The 20,128-nt window shown below is 40.3% G+C and overlaps 1 protein-coding gene across 3 annotated transcripts in view; it reads left to right on the top strand.

Annotated features, from left to right (window-relative positions):
* Nucleotides 1–20,128, top strand: part of SSH2 (slingshot protein phosphatase 2) — a 209,607-nt gene that overhangs the window by 48,693 nt on the left and 140,786 nt on the right. For 2 of the 3 annotated variants that reach the window (XM_084862830.1, XM_084862829.1), the window contains exon 2: nucleotides 3,384–3,464. The exons of the other annotated variant lie outside the window; for it this stretch is intronic. In XM_084862830.1, coding sequence (XP_084718956.1) covers nucleotides 3,384–3,464 — 81 coding nt within the window. The remainder of the gene's footprint in view (nucleotides 1–3,383; nucleotides 3,465–20,128) is intronic. 3 annotated transcript variants of the gene reach the window in all.

Here is a 20,128-nt window from a genome sequence, read left to right as displayed (position 1 = left end):
TTTGTCACCTCCAAAAGTTTCCTTGTGCCCTTTAGGGTTTGTTTTTGTTTGATTTGTGGTAAGAATATTTAACATGAAATCTATCTTCTTAACAAAAAATTTTCATGTACAATAGAGTATTGTAGGGACTAAGCTGTACAATAGATCTCTTACTCATTTTGCATAACTGAAACTTTATTCCCATTAAACAACAAGCCCCATTTCCTTCTCTCCCTCAACCACCATTCTAGTCTGCTACTATAAGTTTATTTTGAATACTTTAAAGAATAGAATCATGGAGAATCCAAGATGGCTGCTCGGGTAGGCAACTAGCCGCAGCCGCACACAACAATTTTAATAAAATACAACTAAAATATAAAATGGACATTACCCAGAACTACAGGAAAGTCGACTGACTGGAAATCCTACAACAAGAAGCAAGGAGAAAACCAGAAGGAAGCGCGGAGGAGCTGTAAAAGCCTAAGGTACGGAGACACGCGGCGCGCGGAGAGGACGGAGCCGGAGAGGAGGGAGGCCGAGTGCCTGGCGGGCGTTCCCTAGCGGAAAGGAGATAAAACTCCAACTGTGCTGGGCCCCTGACTGCTCTGAACCTCAGTTCTGGGCCAGACCCCGGGGACTCAGGCTCAGCCATAGGGAGCTGGGCTGTAAGTCGGAACCCCGGGGTAGCGGAGAAAGGAGGTCCCGGAGGTGCGCACACAGCGCGCAGAGAAGGGACGGCCGACTGTGCCGCGGGATTGCCCTGACGGGAAGGAGACTGGGGCTCCAGACTGCTGTGAACGCCACCTCCAACTCCACTTCCAACTGAACTGAACCCCAATACCGGGCTCATTGTGGGAGAGCATAGACTGTTTGGCAGCAGGCGAAAATCGAGGGCACCTTTCTCTCAGAGGCGCCGGCAGCGAGCACTGAAGGACCCGCATAGGGCGGGGCTGACGGAAGCCAAAGCTGCAGGCTCCACCCTGAAACCCCGTCCCATCTGTAACTGCGAAATGCGACAACAAAATAGATCACAAACGAAAGAAATGGAGGACAAAAAGCGTCTGGATATAGAGTTCAAATCTACGCTTATAAGGTTTTTCAAGAATTTCCTAGAAAAGATGGATAAGGCCTATGAGGATATGAAAAGAGATCAACTAGAATTAATAAGGAGTCAACAAGAAATGATAAGGGATCAACAAGAAATAAAGAATACATTGTCTGAAATAAAAAATATTCTACAGAGTCCTAAAAACAGAAGGGAAGATCGCAAGAATCAAGTCAAAGATTTGGAACATAAAGAGCCAGAAGACACTCCTCCCCAGAAGCTAGAAGGCAAGAGAATCCAGAAAATTGAAGATAATGTTAGAAACCTCTGGGACAACTTCAAGCGAACCAACATCAGAATTATGGGGGTTCCAGAAGATGAGAGAGAGCAAGATATCGAAAACATACTGAAAGAAATAGTGACAGAAAACTTCCCCTACCTGGTGAAAGAATTTGACTTACAAGTCCAGGAAGCGCACAGAACTCCAAACAAAAGGAATCCAAAGAGGACCACACCGAGACACATCATTATTAAAATTCCAAGAGCAAAAGATAAAGAGAGAATATTAAAAGAAGCAAGAGCAAAGAAGGTAGTAACTTATAAAGGAGCACCTATACGATTGTCAGCTGACTTCTCAACAGAAACCATGCAGGCCAGAAGGGAATGGCAAGAAATATTCAAGGTGATGAATAGCAAGAACCTACAGCCAAAAATAAGCTACCCAGCAAAGCTATCACTCAGAATCGAAGGCCAGATAAAGAGCTTCACTAATAAAAAAAAGCTAAAGGAGTTCATCACCACCAAACCAGAATTATATGAATTGCTGAAGGGGGTTCTTTCAGAAGAGAAAGTAAACAAAGATAAAAATTATGAACAACAAATACGTAATTATCAACAAGTGAATCTAAAAACCAAGGAAATTAAAAAAATCTGATGAACAATATTAACTGTTGAATATAATAGAATCAGAGGTATGGAAGGGGAGTGAACTGACGATTCTTGGGGAAAAGGGGAGAGGGGGGCGTGGGAAGAGACTGAACATAAACTGTGCACCTATGGATGAGGACAATGGGGAGAGGGGAAAGGGCAGAGGGTGGGGTGGGAACCTGGTGGAGGAGAGCAATGGTGGTGGGGGGGGGAAGGAACATTTGTAATAATATGAAAAATAAAAACTTATTAAAAAAAAAAATAAAAAAAATAAAGACAGAAAAAAAAAAAAAAAAAAAAAAAAAAAAGAATAGAATCATGCAGTATTTGTTCTGTGGCTGGCTTAATAATTTTACTGAGTATAATTTCCTCCAGGATCATCCATGTTCTCATATATGGCAGGATTTCCTTCTTCTTCTTCTTCTTCTTTTTTTTTAGGCTGAATAATATTTCATGGTATGCAGATACCACATTTTCTTTATCCATTTGTCTATCAATAGGCATTTGGGTTGTTTCCATATCTTGGCACTTGTGAAAAATGCTGCAATGAATATGGGAGGGCAGATATCTCTTTGAGATTCTGATTTTAATGCTTTTGGATTTATACTCAGAAGTGGGATTACCAGATCATGTGGTAGTGAGAAATTTTGATGATAGAAGCATATATATCTCCATGTAGGGATAGCTGGGTTTCTAGCAGCTGTTTCCTAAACAGCAAGCATTTGAATGGAACTTATTGGGTCACAGTTGGAGCTTTTTCTCTTTTTTGTGTGTGTGGTATTGTTAGTCAGAAGGGGAAAATACTCTTGTGTTACCAGCTAATTGTTTCACTGTATTGTTCTGCTTTCCTTATCACTCTTCCAAATAGATTTTTAAAAAGAGATTGGAGAGTGGAAGAAAGGTTTTAAATTGTTTTTGTTTGTTTTTTTGGAATCTGTCAGAGAGACTTGAATAGGGCATGTCTTTTGGCTCATCTTATAAACACTTGCTAGCAGAGGGCTAATGAAGCTAGTAGTTAGATCATCCCCCAATCATGTACTATATTATATTGTAAAGTCTGTCTCTTAAATAGTCATATTAAATATGTACCTTTAAATATGAGGATAAATTAACACAATCCTACCATTCTAAGAAGAGTCCAGAGTACATACTATGAAGGTTAGTAGCACCATCTTTACAGAAGAACATCCCATTGCCTATAAATTGGAAACCACAGAAATGCTTCAGCCAACTAATCAAACATAATCAACTTTTCAATCACCTCCTAAACAATCACCTGTTGGCTTTTTCTTTCCAAAATAGTGATTGCTAATCAGAATGGCAGCTTCTCACCTATGAACTAACACTGAATCAGTGATTTCTGCTGGCTTTTTCCATCATCCTTGTCGCCCCATTTGTCTGGATCTCTGAAACAGTCTTATTTGTATTACAGAGCTCTCATTTGGAAGACAGTGAATCAGCAGCATTACTTTGCTGTGAATGTGAAGAATCAGAAATCTTTAGTGATTCCAATGTACGTAGGTATATGATTTTATACAGTCTTTGGTGTTTAAGTAAAAGCTCCTTGGCTTTTAAATGCAACTGGAATAGTGCCTATTATTTTTCATCTATTTGACCTCACTCAGCAAAACATCTGGAAAGGCAAATAAGTGACTTAGAATGAATGTATATACAACAGTATGGTATATTTGTATGCATAAGAATCTCCCCTCAAAGCATATCTATAAAAAAATAGAAAAGTGCTGTATCCTGGAAGCTTAAGTAAGCCTCCCTCAAAAGAGAATATGATTGTTTTTGCCAGGGGTAGGAATGGGAATTCTTTTTCTTTTTCTGGCCAGTAGTATCCTTTTTCCTGTGACAACTGCTTAGCATTGGTGCTGCCATTGTACCTTTTTCCCCCCATATACATAGACCTGATACTCCTAGCTACTTATAATGTTAAGCCAAATAGTGTAATTACTTGGCTGGAGAATCAGCTAGATCATCTTAACTACATTTCATGAGATGTTAACAATTTTATTTATCTCATCTGACCTCCAGCATAGTTACTGAATTATAGCAAATTACCCATGGAATCAGGCTAAAGTTGCCGAATGACTTAAATTTACTTTTTTTTAAATTAAATATATCTTCCATAAGAATAACTGCCTTTGCTAGCTATGGCTAATTAGGTTCTACAAACCTTGATGAGAAAATCTTGTTTATGTCAACTTCAGGATGTTAACTGCGTAATAGGCACTCCATAAATTTTGTTGAAGTTTCACCAACAGAAGCTCTCTCTTCAAGTAACCTGTGGCTCTCAATTATATATCACCATAGCTCCTTAACTGTCTTCTTTACTTTGCTTTCATGGCACAAGAAATAGGGTGATCACTATTTTAGAATCTCATTTGACTATTATATTGATTTAACTAGTTGCACTTCATTCAGCATTGATGAGAAGTCTGGAATGGCATGAAGTCATTATTGTGACTCACTAATAGCTGAAGTGGTGCTCATTGCTCTAGTTCTTGAAAACATTAACTGATGAATTCACATGAACACTCATTTATTGTCAACATTTGCAGATGACAGACTTAGGATAGAAAGGTTATATTCTTTGTCTAGTGTGTGATAAGCAGGGGCAGCACTGACATCAGATCTCAGCTGACAATCATCAGTGAGCTCATTATCAGCAGGCAGCATCATCATTGACAGAATATGTGCCAGCTTCTTGTATAGTATTCTACAAGATTTATTTTGTTCAGTCAGTGGTGCAGTCCTCTGGATTTGGATGGACTTATTGTTTTGACTGATTTTGTCTTAAAGAGACCAGTGAGTGGCAATCCACATGAAGAATATCTTTATGAAGTTGAACAGTGATGAAATGTGATTATAATTTTAATGGTTTTCTTCCTTAGAAACAATTTGTTGAGTATATGAATTTGCTGATTACCTGGGCTGCTTTTTATTGCCAGAGCTTTCATTCATTTAAGTCAGATTTGTTTTGCTTTTTCTCTTCAAGAGGCAAAAGTAGTTATATATACTTGGCTGGTATTTTAAAGGTATTAGATCATCCTCCCATTTTGTTTGTTCAGGGAGTATTTCCCACACTTTTTTCTCTTTTCTCATCTCCCCATCTCACCCTCACATCAAAGGAGATTGAAGAGCTCCTTCCCAATTTGAAGGCTTAAACTTGAAAAAGAAATTACTTGTAGAGCAAACAAATTGAAATCCTCACTTTGACTTTTCTTCAAAGGAAGTGATATGGCCGAAACCGGTTTGGCTCAGTGGATAGAGCGTCGGCCTGCGGACTCAAGGGTCCCAGGTTCGATTCCAGTGAAGGGCATGTGCCTTGGTTGCGGGCACATCCCCAGTGGCGGGTGTGCAGGAGGCAGCTGGTCGATGTTTCTCTTTCATTGATGTTTCTAGCTCTCTGTCCCTCTCCCTTCCTCTCTGTGAAAAATCAATAAAATATATGTTTAAAAAAAAAAAGGAAGTCATATGGCATCTGGACAACTGTTTAAAATAGAAGTTAAGCCGGGACCGGTTTGGCTCAATGGATAGAGCGTCGGCTTGGGGACTGAAGGGTCCCGGGTTCGATTCCGGTCAAGGGCATGTACCTTGGTTGCGGGCAGATCCCCAGTGGGGGGTGTGCAAGAGGCAGCTGATCGATGACTCTCTCTCATCGATGTTTCTAACTCTCTATCTCTCCCCCTTCCTCTCTGTACAAAATCAATAAAATATATTTAAAAAATAAAATAAAATAAAATAAAATAAAATAAAATAGAAGTTAACCTGATGTAAAGAAGAGTAGAAGATAAAGTCAATCACTGAAGAACTTTCTCTTTAATCTTGGGATAACAGAAATATGAAATTTGGTTAGCTATATTCACTTATTCCTTTATATGTACATTCATACATTCACCAAGCATTGATTGACTGTCATGTATAAATCATCGGGCCCAGAGCTAAGAGGATTATGCATAAAATATAGATTCTACTCTAAGAACAAAAATTCAGCAATAAAAAAAGTAATGTCTGATGATCTAATGTAAAATATGGTGACTATAGTTGATAAACTATCCTATATAATAAAAGCCTAATAAGCTAAGTGTCCAGTTGTCCAGTCATCCATTCAACTAATCAAAGCATAATATGCTAATGATATGCTAAGGCCACTCAACCACTCGCTATGATGTGCACTGACCACCAGAGGGCAGACAGTTGATTGGTCGACTAGTCTCTATGTCGTGCCCTGAAGGCCAGGGGACAGACACTCCAATCGGTAGGTTAGCTTGCTACTGAGGTCCGGCTGATTAGGACTGAGTGAGACGGGCTGGACATGCCTTGGAGCTCTCCCGCGGTCCCTCCCCAACTGGCCAATCTCCCGCATCCCTCCCTGGCCCTGATTGTGCACTGGTGGGGTCCCTTGGCCTGGCCTGTGCTCTCTCTCAATCTGGGACCCCTTGGGGAATGTTGGAGAGCCAGTTTCGGCCCAATTCCACAGGCCAGGCCGAGGGACCCCAATGGTGCACGAATTTGTGCACTGGGCCTCTAGTGTGTTGTATAATTGCTAAAAGAGCAAATCTTAAATATTCTCATCAAAAAAAGAAAAAGAATAAACATGTGAAGTGATGGATTAATTAACCAGATGGGGAGAATCTTTTTACAATGCATATGTATATCACATCACTGCAATGGTGCACTTTAAATATTTTACACTTTTGTCAGTTATACCTCAGTAAAGCTGAAATTTAAAGAAAAAATCTATTGTATAATCTATTTTTCAACAAATTAGTTTTATGGGTATTCACGGAAAACCATGATGGTGAAAATCATTCATATGCAGTACGTGGGGAGAAGAGCAGAAATCTATGAATGAGTGGAAGGAAGTTTGGCTGGAGGCAAAGGGATGGCTCTCTCTGGAAGAGGGTTGGCTGCTTTAGATCTTCTGGGGCTTTTCCAGAAGAGAAGAGAGGAGTGTATCGAGGTCACTCCTCTCTTCACTTCTATCCTTCATATGGTTCCCACTCAGCCTCTAGGGAACCATATGAAGGATAGAAGCAGCTACTTGTTCCTTCTGCTGCACACATGCCGGTTGGAGGCCCCAGAGCAGGATCACGGGTGTGACAGGAAAAGATCATAGAAGAGGAACATACTAGCCCTAGCTTCAGGAATTTCACTTTGGCTCTAGATAAGAAAGATTATAGGCAGTGACTAGGGCAAGATGTAATACTAGTGGCTGTAGCAACCACTAAGACTCTTGAGTGTTCTCTCCACTCCCCACCCCCATAACTACTGCTATCCTGCCTTAAAGAAGGAAAAAAGCTCTGCATGAGCTGAGATTCCAATTATTGTGCTTGTGGGGGTTCCGCTAGAAACAAATGAATTCATCACTGCTGTAGGGTTGTTTCTTCTCCAGCCTGAAGATCAGGAAAATGCTTATTATATTAGTTTATTTCCTAAGAATACAACTAATTTTTTGTCTCCTTTCCATGCTCTTCTGACATCATTCTCACCCTCTAGACAGGGACAAATATAGGTGATTGTGCATTTTTTGTGGCCTATTCATTTCTTTGCTTGGATATTATATCCTTGTAGGGAATGCATTTTTCCTCTGTGCAACCAAAACAGCTTTTATGTTTAAACTACAGGCCTGGTGCATGAAATTCATGCACTTGGGGAGATCCCTCAGCCTGGCCTGCATCCTCTTGCAGTTTGAGACCCTACTGACAGCTTAGGCCAGTGGTCAGCAAACTCATTAATCAACAGAGCGGCAAACCCCAGCTTGTGAGCCGCATGTGGCTCATGAGCCACAGTTTGCTGACCACTGGCTTAGGCAGTCGAACATCCTTAGCGCTGTAGCGGAGGTGGGAGAGGCTCCTGCCTCCACCGCTGTGTTTGCCAGCCGTGAGCCCAGCTTCTGGCTGAGTGGTGCTTCCCCTGTGGGAGCGCACTGACCACTAGGGGACAGCTCCTGCATTGAGCGCCTGTCCCCTGGTGGTCCATGTGCATCACAGTGACCAGTCGTTCTGCCATTTGGTTGATTTGAATATTAGCCTTTTATTATATAGGATAGTGCAGTAAAAGGCAGAGATATTAGCCTTTTGTTGTTAAAGAAAGAAAAAGCCACCTTCTAGAATCAAATGTGGAGAGGCAACAAAAAGAAAATCTAAAATGTAAGAATTACTTAGTTTAGAATACTTTTTGAAACTAGATTTGCATTCTCCTCTAAGCAGGACAAATATCTGAGAATACAACAGTATCCTTCTAGATGGCATCTGCTATGAATGTTTTCATTTGTATCATTTTGTGGAGTGGGAGAATGGTTTTGGAGTAGCCTACCTATATGGGTTGAAGATAAAAGGGAGTTGAATCTTCAGGATTCTTCTAAAGCATCCTGTTCTTGTATATTTTAAATGTTGGAATAAGTTGTATGGATAATAAGAACAATGATTTGTTAGTTCAGAAGTAAAACTATATTTAAGAGGGGAAACTGGCCCTGGCTGGCTTTGCTCAGTGGAAAGAGCATCAGCCTGAGGACTGAAGGGTCCTAAGTTTGATTCTGGTCAAAGGCACATACCCAGGTTGTAGGCTCGACCCCCAGTACTGGGCATGCAGGAGGCAGCCGATCAGTGATTCTCTCTCATTGATGTTTCTTTTTCTTTTCTTCTCCCTTCCTCTCTGAAATAATAATAATAATTTAAAATAAAAAATCCGAAACCGGTTTGGCTCAGTGGATAGAGCGTCGGCCTGAGGACTGAAAGGTCTCGGGTTCGATTCCGGTCAAGGGCATGTACCTTGATTGCTGGCACATCCCCAGTAGGGGGTATGCAAGAGGCAGCTGATCGATGATTCTCTCTCATCAATGTTTCTAACTCTGTATCCCTCTCTCTTCCTCTCTGTAAAAAAAAAATCAATAAAATATATATTTTTAAAAATAAGAGGGGAAAACTGCTATCTTCATTAAATCTACTTTAGTAAGTCTCTCAAGATTATGAGCACAAACAAGGTGCTTGTGGATAAACCTGAAGATATAGTGATAGGCTGGCTGGCTAGAAGGTGGTAATGTAGGCCAACAGCAAGTACATGTGGTCATTTTTGATGATTTATGTTTACCTCTCAGCTCTCTGTACTGTGTGTATTTTTTATTTCTTTTTTAGACTCCATTTGCAGAGACACTATTGCAGTAACGAATATACACAAATATAAAAAGAACAATAACAAAAAAGAAAAATTATTATTGGGGAGATGTGGATTCTATTATGAGTTTCAAGTTAGTCAACAGCAAACAGTTGTCCCCACCAAGATTCAGGATTATTTGAATTGTTTTTGCATTATCTCTGCTGCATAGTACTAGAGAGATTGCTGATAAGGGCACCTGTTCAGGAAATTAGATAAAAGTGTTGCTGGTGTTGTATGCATGCATATAAGCATAACCAATGGACAGAGACAGCAGAGGGTGAGGGCATGTATGGGAGTGGGGTGGGGGTGGGGGGGCAATTGGGGATATGCACACATATGTAATACCTTAATCAATAAAAATCAATTTAAAAAAGTGTTGCTGGTGGCAAAAATATGTTTCACCATGAACAGTATTTCTATTATTTTTTTTTGGGAGGGGGTCCGATCCAAATGATTACACTGGTAGAAATCTTCTGTGATGTTAAACTTTTTTTTTTTTTGTTCCAGAGTAAGGTATAAGAAAGAATAGCTTGACTATTTTACCCTAGAATAATAAATGAAATAATTTTCAATTTTAAAAAAATTTTAATTTATTGGATGATTTGAGAAATGAGACTTGCAGTAATCTTGAATATAAAGGGTATTTTTAAAATTTTGCTTTGTCTTTAACTAAGTGGTTCTCATCATGGCTACATATTAGAGTCACTTGGTGACCTTTTTATTTTTAAATATATATATTTTATTGATTTTTTTTACAGAGGAAGGGAGAGAGGAGAGCGATAGAAACATCAATGAGAGAGAAACATTGATCAACTGCCTCCTGCATGCCCCCTATTGGGGATGTGCCCGCAACCAAGGTACGTGCACTTGACCGGAATCAAACCTGGGAACATCCAGTCCTCAGGCTGATGCTGTATGCACTGAGCCAAACCGGTTTTGGCTTGGTGACCTTTTTAAAATAATTTAATAACAGAGTCTCACCCCAGTCCAGTTAAATCAGATCTATGTGAGTGGGACCCAGGTATTGGTATTTTTAAAAAGCTCCCAGGATTGCTCTAATGAAACAAGGGTTAAAGACCATTGTTTTAACTCTAGCTATGCTAATTTTTGCACCTCCAAATCAGAGCTTCAATCTCTAACATTTATTTCCTTGAAGAGCTTATAAAATGTGATATTAACTATTAATAAAATCATAAAAGTTGACTGTGTATGCATTTGATAATTCAGGTACAATACAATTAACTTATTTTCAGTGAAATTCCTTGGGTAGGCTTTTGATAAAAGAGGAGCAAGACCTTAGCCAGGTAGCTCAAATGATTAGAATATCATCCTAATACACCAAGGTTGCGGGTGTGATCCCCAGTCAGGGTACATACAATAATCAAACAATGAGTGCATAAATAAGTGGAACAACAAATCAATATTTCTTTCTCTCTCTCTCCCACTCCCTTTCTCTCTCATCCATAAATTTTTTTAAAAATTAAAGAAAGGATAAGATGCTGAAATTGAGTGATCCAAATCCCTAGTAATCCTGTGATAATGAAGGGTAAAGTGTTCCAAGAGGTTATTACTCTCCCGGTGTCAACGCTACTAGAAACTAGCAAAAAGACTAAGAATTAAAGAGCACTATTGTACTTTGTATATTATACTCTTATTGAAATAAAATATTCAGCCCTAGCCGGCTTGGCTCAGTGGATAGAGTGTCAGTCTGCAGACTGAAGGGTCAGGTTCGATTCCAGCCGAGGGCACATGCTTGGGTTGCGGGCTCGATCCCCAATAGGGGGCATGCAGAAGGCAGGCGATCAATGATTTTCATCATTGATGTTTCTATCTCTCTCTCCTCCCTTCCTCTCTGTAATCAATAAAGAAATTTTATATATATATATATATATATATATATATATATATATACACACACACACACACATACATACATATATGTACATAAAGTGTACTTATTTTGCACTTTTATGTATATCTTGATGAGTTTTCACAAACACACATCAAGAAATTGTGTAATCTTTACCTAGATCACAAAATGGAGTATTACTCCCCATTCACCAATTTCCTCTTCTACCGGCTCCCTAACCCTGGCCCCCTTCCAGTCACTACTCACCCTCCCAGCCATCACCCCTAGGAATAACCAGTATCCTGACTTCTTGACTATGTGATTTTGATGTGGGCATCAGGCTCTGCATGTTAGAGGACCCTCCCTGACTTCTAGAATCAGGGCTTAGCATCATGTATGTAATAATTAAAGAGCTCAGACTTAAGGGTCAAAGTTCCATCACATAGTGGCTTTGTCACTCCACTTCTCTAAGCCTCACTTCCCTCTTTTGTAAAATGGAGAGATAATAACAGTAGGTACTTGTCCATAGAGTTGTTATAATAAAATGAGGTGATTTATGTAAAGTATTTAGAGGGCTGGGCACATTATCTGTGCTGAGGGCAGGGGCAGATACAGGATCCCATGGTGTCACCATCTCTTCAACAGAGTCAGAACAATGCCACTATTGTCTTTGAGAATAATTAAGCTCATAGTCCAGCTCTGGAAGGAAGGAGGAGGGGAAGTGGGCATCCTAACCATCTTTCCTTTTTTACCATTCTTTTTAAAAAATTTATCTTTATTGTTAAAAGTATTATAGATGTCCCCTCCCCTCTCCCATTGACCTCATCCACCTGCTCCTTCCCCCTCCCCAGGCCTTCAGCACACTATTGTCTGTGTCGATGGGTTATACATATCCTATCTGATAAAAGTAATATGCAAATTGACCATCACTCCAACACACAAGATGGCCACCCCCATGTGGTCAAAGATGGCTGCCCTCATGTGGACACAAGATGGTCACCACAAGATGGCCGGCAGGGGAGTGCAGTTGGCAGGGGAGCAGGATTGCAAGGGAGGACAGTTGGGGGGAACCAGGCCAGCAAAGGAAGGCAGTTGGGGGGGACCAGGCCTGCAGGGGAGAGCAGTTAGGGGCAATCAGGCTGGCAGGGGAGGGCAATTAGGGGTGACTGGGCTGGCAGGATAGGGCAGTAACTGCGCTGGCAGGGTAGGGCAGATGGAGGGGACCAGGCCTGTAGGGGAGGGCAACTGAAGACAACCAGGCATGCAGGGGAGGACAATTATGGGCTATCAGGCTGGCAGGGGAGAGTAGTTAGGGGCAATCGGGCTGGCAGGGGAACAGTTAGGTGTTGATCAGGCTATCAGGGGAGTGGTTAGGGGGTGATCAGGCTGGCAAGCAGAAGTGGTTAGGGGCAATCAAAAATGCGGACAAGCAATTGGGAGCCAGTAGTCCTGGATTGTGAAAGGGATGTCCGACTGCCCGTTTAGGCACAATCCACTGGGATAGGACCTAAACGAGCAGTTGGACATCTCTCAAAAGGTCCCAGATTAGAGAGGGTGCAGGCTGGGCTGCAGAATACACACACACACATAAACACATACACACACCGTGCACGAATTTCCTGCACCGGGCCTCTAGTATGCATGTAAATTCTTTGTTTAATCTCTCCCTGCCTCCCATTCTTGATTTGGCTTATGTCGTGTCTAAGTTGTGGCAACTTCTAAAATACATTTAAATTCATAAAATGGCCATTGGTAGGCTAGAAACTTTCTCTTACACATCTTTATATTTGCCACAGTGCCTAGCACAGTAACTTGCAAAATGTACATAGTTAATGCCTTGGCTAAAGGAATCTAAATTTGATGCTCAGGTATACTGTACTTTCATGTGCTAGATTTGTATTGATATGACTTCTGGTCCTTCTTTTGATCAGAGAAATCTTTTTAAGATACCTGGTATTAAGAGGATACAAAATATAGCAGTGAAATAATTGCAGGTAGAAACCAGGAGCTTGACCTGATTTTTAAAAACCAACCAAATAAAAGCTACAAATAGCCGAGTTAGCTTTCTTCCATAATCTGAGGTGGGTCTGTTCTGGTGTACTTACCCCTTATATTATATAGTTTATGAGAGTAGTGAAAACAGGAAATGGCAGGGCTTGTAGGTTTTTTTTATTAATAAAATTGTATAGACTTATTTTTTATAGATTACAGTTTGGAAATAATTTACCATTTGGTAGTTAAGCAAGACAATTTATTGAGCACTTACTATTTTCCAAACATGCTAAATGATTTTCATTCAATTTAGTGTTGAATTCAAGTTTTCCAGGTTAAGTGCTTTTAGTATGTCTTGTTTAAAGCTGAAGAAACAGGCTTATGCTTGCCTAAAGTATGGAACAATGCTGATAAGGACAGCCAAGTCTGCTTGACACTTCCTGCTTGAGCTCTCAACGGGATTGCCTTTGCCTTTGAATGGATAGTGTCATTCTGGTGCTAGGAGTAAGGGACTAATGGAATAGTGCTTCTCAACTCTGGTTTGCACCAAAATAATCTGAGGACAGACACTTTTTAAAACAGATACTCAAGTCTCCCTTTTGGAAGTTGCTCATTCAGTGGGTCTTGGATGAGACTCAACGTCATTATCATTCATAGGTGTTTCTTCATGCAGTTAGAGTTCAGAATTGTGGTTCTTAGAAATTCCAGAATAGAATTATAAGATTACAGATTTGGGGGCATCTGAAGACCAAATTTGGAATATTGTAAAGACACATTGTTGTTAGAAGTGTAGGAAAGGAGGAGGTCACTGAAAAACAACCAGGTTTCATGTTTCAGGTAGTGATTAAGATAGTATTTATCACTGGAAATTGGATATATCACTGGGGTATTTTATAGCCAGATTAATTCTCAATTCTTTCTAGGAATTTCTCTAGTGTTCCCACTATAATATAATACTGAAGCAGTCTTTCTCAAGCTTTGTTTGCTCTCCCAGATATCTGGGTTCTCAGTGCTTGGTGTGAAGTCCTGATTAAGACAAATGTCACAGGAGAGTTGTAAATTTAACAAATTCTTAATTTCAATGGAAACTTATCTTCTGAGTTCCTCGTAAGGTCTTTTGTGTAGTAGTAGTAGTACCATGTTTCCCCGAAAATAAGACATCCTCCGAAAATAAGACCTACCTAAAGGTTTCCTTCTGAGTGAAATATAAGGCATCCCCCCGAAAATAAGGCCCCCCTAGGCTAACATGAGAAATTTAGTCCACTGATTCTGAAAGAAATGGAGTCACAAGAAATTCACCAGGAAATTCAGGAATTGGATTGTTATGATGATGTTCTAGAAGATGATGACATGATTGTCATTGAATAAATGAGTAAATTCTTGATACTGTAGGATGCACAGTTTGTCTGGTTTGTGTTGGCAACTAGCATACTACCGCACCATATACAGGTAATAAATTTCCTTTATTTTCATTTAACAATAAATGTGTACCGTATTCTTCTTCATGGAAAAATAAGACATCCCCTGAAAATAAGACCTAGCGCATCTTTGGGAGCAAAAATTAATATAAGACACTGTCTTATTTTTGGGAAAACAGGGTGGTAGTAGTAGTAGTAGTAGTAGTAGTAGTAGTAGTAGTAGTAGTTAGTAGTAACAGCAGCAACAACAGTAGTAATCTCACAGTGTGCTTTGGTAGTAGGGAAGAGGTAGTAATTCTTTTCACTTTACAATTAGGAAAGTTGAATTACAAAGGCCATGACTTGCTGAGAACTATAATTTAAATAATGGCTAGCATTTGTTGACCACTAAACCATGTGACTGACTGTATACTAAATGTTTTTTACATGAGTTATCCCGTATTATATCTCTGAGGAGTGTCATTATCCCCATTTCTTAAGAAAACTGAGCTCATTTAGTCTACAATTATTTGTGTGAGTATTCATTGGTGAACAAATCAAACTCTGCCCTATGGGATTTACAGTCCATTGGGGAAAATACATAATAAAAAATTATGTAAGCATTCAATTATAAAATGGAATAGTGCTATGAAAAATACAAATGGGGAAATAACAATAAAGAATAACAAGGCAAAATGGCCATTGAGATAAAGAATTGTCAAGAAGGGCCTTTCTAACATGGTGATATTTTAGTCCAAAATAGTTAAGAGATTTGCTTACTGTCACACATCCAGAAAATGGTGAAATTCGAGTCTGAATCCCAAGGTTATGCTCCATGCTGTACTGCCTGTTGGGGATGTGCTTGGGATAGACTCCAGGCTTGTGACTTTCCTCTCTATTCTGACCAACATTCATACCATAACACTGTACCAAATTTCCAGAAGGGGCATTATAAAATTTATAAATAATAAATTTATATATATATGTAAAAGGCTAAGAGTCTGTCTGACCATTAGCTATGATACGCACTGAACATCAGAGGGCAGACACTCAATGCAGGAGCTTCCATGACATGAACTGGCCATTTAAAAATAAATGGCACCAGGGACCTGGTGCTGACAAACCAACACTTGGCTTCCCCCAAGTGGAACACAGGCCCTGCCACCACCCTGGAGTGACAACCCACCAAATCACAGCTAACACTGCCAAGACCCCATGGCACAAAATGTGGCCCACAGCCCAGCCCAGCCTGGAAATGGTTGCTGTGGGCGCTAGGTAATAACATCACATAGCAACACCCAGCTTCCTCTCCCTAGCGACTAGCCTCCTTGGCATTTCTTCAGCTCAGGAACCTGACTAGCTTTATAGCCAAGTGCAAACATTCTACAGTTTAACCAAAGATGAAGCTTTTTCACGTGCCTCATCTCATTTGGTCTTGAGTAGGTAGATAGAAGACTTGGTAGAATCCTATTTTCATTAACTGGAAAATGGAGATTTAGAAAGTTTAGAAACTTGACCCAACTGAAAAGAAGTAAGAAATGGAACTTAAAAATGATTAAAAGTTTTCTCACTGCACAGAATATAGTCAAACACTGCTACAGTTAAATATTTTACCCCTTTCTCTCACTGCATGATTTACAATAATAATCTGCTTTGTGTTGACATTTACCGCTATGCTGCTGACAATTACCTCAAAGAGAAATTAGGGTGCTTCACTGGGCTGGAAGAAGTTTAGCTAAATCAGAAATCAGGTCTAATTAAGCAAGTTTATTCTATCCTATCTAATAAAAGAGTAATATGCAAATTAAACATCACTCCACTACACCCACGAGCCTCGCCCACCAGCCAATTAGGAGTGAGTATGCAAATTAACCCAACCAAGATGGCTGCAGCCATGGAGCGAGTAGGAGGCTTAGGAGCCAAGCTATCCACACACCGTTCCAGGCCTCCACTCAAGACTACAAAGTTTCAATTATAGAAGATAAATAAATCCCAACAAAAATGGTGGCAGCCATGGAGCTGGAGAGAGCAGAAGGCTTGAGTTGCCCCTGGCGATGGAGGAAGCCAAGCCCCCATAGCCCTGGCCTGCCTTGGCCTCCACTACAAAGTTTCAATTATAGAAAATAAATAAATTGATGAAACCGGTTTGGCTCAGTGGTAGAGCATCAGTCTGTGGACTGAAAGGTCCCAGGTTCAATTCCAGTCAACGGCATGTACATTGGTTGCAGGCACGTCCCCAGTAGGGGGTGTGCAAGAGGCAGCTGGTCGATGTTTCTCTCTCATCGATGTTTCTAGCTCTCTATCTCTCTCCCTTCCTCTCTGTAAAAAATCAATAAAAATATATTTTAAATAAATAAATAAATAAATCCCAACAAAAATGGCTGCTGCCACAGAGCAAACAAGAGGATTGGCTACAAAGTTTCAATTATAGAAGATAAACAAATCCCAGATATCACGGCCTCTGCTTGGGTCGCCAGGGGGCATAAGCTGGCATGCAAACCACCATAGGCCCCTCGTCCAAGCCACCCCACGCCCCAAGGGAATCCCCACCCTGATCTGAAACACCCTTCAGGGCAAACCAGCTGGCCCCCAACCCAACCTGTGCACCAGGCCTCTATCTTATCTAATAAAAGAGTATTATGCAAATTGACCATCACTCCAACACACAAGATGGGGGCCCCCATGTGGACACAAGATGGCCAGCATGGGAGGGCAGTTGGGAGGAATGAGGCCTGCAAGGGAGGGCAGTTGGGGGCATCAAATCTGCAGGGGAGGGCAGTTGGGGGGGACTGGGCCTGCAGGGAAGGGCAGTTGGAAGAGACCCAGGCCTGCAGGGGAGAGCAGTTAGGGGCAAACAGGCTGGCAGGGGAGCAGTTAGGCATCAATCAGGCTGTCAGGTGAGTGGTTAGGGGGTGATCAGTCTGGCAAGCAGAAGAGGTTAGGGGCAATCAGGAAGGCAGGCAGGCGAACAGTTGGGAGCCAGCAGTCCTGGATTGTGAGATAAATGTCCAACTGCCCGTTTAGGCCTCCCTTGACTACTAACCCTTACGCAGGTTAGTACAGGTCCAATGTACTTTCTCATAGTATGGTATACTTTCCTCTTTTCAGAATCAAAATTTAAAATTTCATCACAGAATTAGATGTTTAATGCCACCTTTCTTTACTAGAACATCAGGAAGGAACCATGTTTGTCATATGTACCACTATATCCCCAGCAACCAGCATAGTATCTATCTAGCACATAGGAGGTATTCTGTACATATTTATTGAGTGAATAACTGAAAGGTAATCATAAACACAAGAAATAGAAACTAAGGTCATGCCCTTAAGGAATAGGTATTAGGCAAGAAAGTGTGGCTAAAGCCAATGAAGGAAGTATCAGTTTTGCTCCACTTTGGGTATTGTGCCTGGTGCTTCTGTTCCAGAGAGACTCAATTTAAAAAGTTCAAGACAGAGTCATAAATCCAGACCATTGGAATACACGAATGAAGAAGAAATGAAGTAATGCGTTAAAATGTGAATGAGAAAGCTGATCTTCAGTCCTGGATCTAACTTTGCATGTAGAATTTAAAGTATTATGACACAGCAGCATCACATTTGATTAATGTTCCAGTGGATTTTAATTGGTATTTACTTGTTTTATGTAGCTCATAACAGGAAGGGCCATAATTTCTGAGTGTCAGAATTGCTTAATACAGTTCTTGCTACTCTGCAGCTCACCTTTACAGTATCTAAAATTGGCCCCAGTGAGGGTCTGCTAGTATTATAAAAGCCTCTTGAAGAAGAAGAAAAAATCACTTATATACCAAAATATGTAAAAGGAAATTCCCTTTGAAGATCACTGGACACTTCTACAGATATAACCTGCACAGGAATCCGTTCCAAGGCTCTTCATAGTAGCATGGAGAGATTTAGGCTAAGAGGTGTGTGATGGCTTCCTTGGAGACCTTTTTTTTTTTTTTTTAGTTGTGCCCTGAAAGGTGAGTCAAAATCAGCCAGAGAAAAGTTGAGTGGAGAGAGTGAGAAAAGAAATACAGGTCAGAAAAGGTATGGCATATTCAAGGAACCAAAAGAATGCCCATGAGGTTGGAACATAGAAAATAAGGGAGGAAGCCCGGCTGGTTTGGCTCGGTGGTTGAGCATCAGTCTATGAACCAGAAGGTCACAGTTTGATTCCCAGTCTCTTGCCCAGATTGTGGGCTTGATCCCTGGTGTGGGATATGCAGGAAGCAGCTTGTCAATGATTCTCATTGATGTTTCTCTCTCTTTCTCTCTCCCTTCCTCTCTGAAACCAATAAAAAATATTTTTTTAAAAAAATAAAGGAGGAAATAAGCCAAGGTGATGCTGGCAAGGTCAACAAAGGCCAGATGGTGCAGTCTTATAAGATGAATTAAGGATCTTGGACTTTATTCCTCAGATAATAAGAAGATATTGAAGATTTTTCAGTTGGGGGGGGGGGTGAACATGTTAACATTTTTTAAAGATCTATCTCGCTTTATATGGAGAATGGACTTCTGTTATATATGTTTATTTATATTAGCCAAAGATAGTTGGGACTTCATTTTTCTGTGATTTGATTTGGTTAACTCGTTTGTTGGGGGGTGAGCTCTTTGGAAGAAGGTTGATGAAAAGGCTGTATGGTGTGTTAGTGAAGAGTGCGTGACCCTGGATAAGTTACTTTCCTTTTCTAAGTCTCAATGTCCTTACCCTGAGAATGGATTTAATAAATAGCATACCTGCTTTGTGGGGTTATTGTGAAGATTAAATAAGATAATGTCTGCAAAACACTTAGATGAAGACTTGGTTCATTGTAAATGTCCCATGGAGTGAGTAGTTTTCCATCCATAGGTCACTACCACTGGACTGGAGGAATCTAGCCTCGTCAACTGATATAGAAACATCATGCATAAGGTTTAATTTTACAAATGTCATTTGTAGATGGAAATGGAAGCTGAGGAATGGTTGCTTACTTTAACCCTAGCTTTCATTTTGCTTTGAAGCTGGCTTTTCACAAATACCAGTGAGATGGTTCTTGACACTTACAGGAAACTCAACAGGATGCAGTTAGTTGCTTGGAAACGTCTGTACCTCTTTGTTTCCCACAATACTAGGTAACTAATGTATGTAATTATACTGCTGAGCAAGGCTTCAGGTTGATCAAGGTTTAATTGTTGACAGTATTTGAAATGTTAATAATGTCTCCCCATAGACATTTTCCAAAATATTATAGATTGTTCCAGCTTTTCAAAAGATTTAAATGCCACTGATTCTTCATTCACTGAGGTATAATTCTAGAGCTAGAGACTAGGATCTTCCAGTTTTAATATTTTCTAAAAAATTAGTACGCAGACGGAAAATGCGTTTTCTCTTCTGCTTTAAAACGTACCACGTTACATGCTTAAAGAAATTCTCACCACCTGGCTTTTGTTATCTTTAGCCTGGTCTCTGAAATTATACATTTCTGTTTTTGATTCATTTTGTGGAATGAGGGAGAGGGGCTAACACATGCTATCTTTTTGTAAAAGTCCTGGGGAGTTTAGGGCAGGTGGAAATCTATTCTAAAGGTTTACAGTGGATTCAGAACCTGCCAGGAAGTCTTTGTTTTGTGTTTAAATGTGTCTTCTATCTTGAGAACATAAGAAAGCAAGATTTTAAAAGGGTTTTTGCTACCAAATGCTACAAAGGGAATAATTTCTTATATAGAGTTCACGGCAATCAAGTTTTCTTATTGAATCTGTCAGACTTCCTGTGGTAAGATGGTTCACTGATGG

The sequence above is a fragment of the Pipistrellus hanaki genome, assembly GCF_964339955.1.
Source record: "Pipistrellus hanaki genome assembly, chromosome: 16".
Lineage (NCBI taxonomy): Eukaryota > Metazoa > Chordata > Mammalia > Chiroptera > Vespertilionidae > Pipistrellus > Pipistrellus hanaki.
This window is presented reverse-complemented; position numbering and strand designations above follow the sequence as displayed.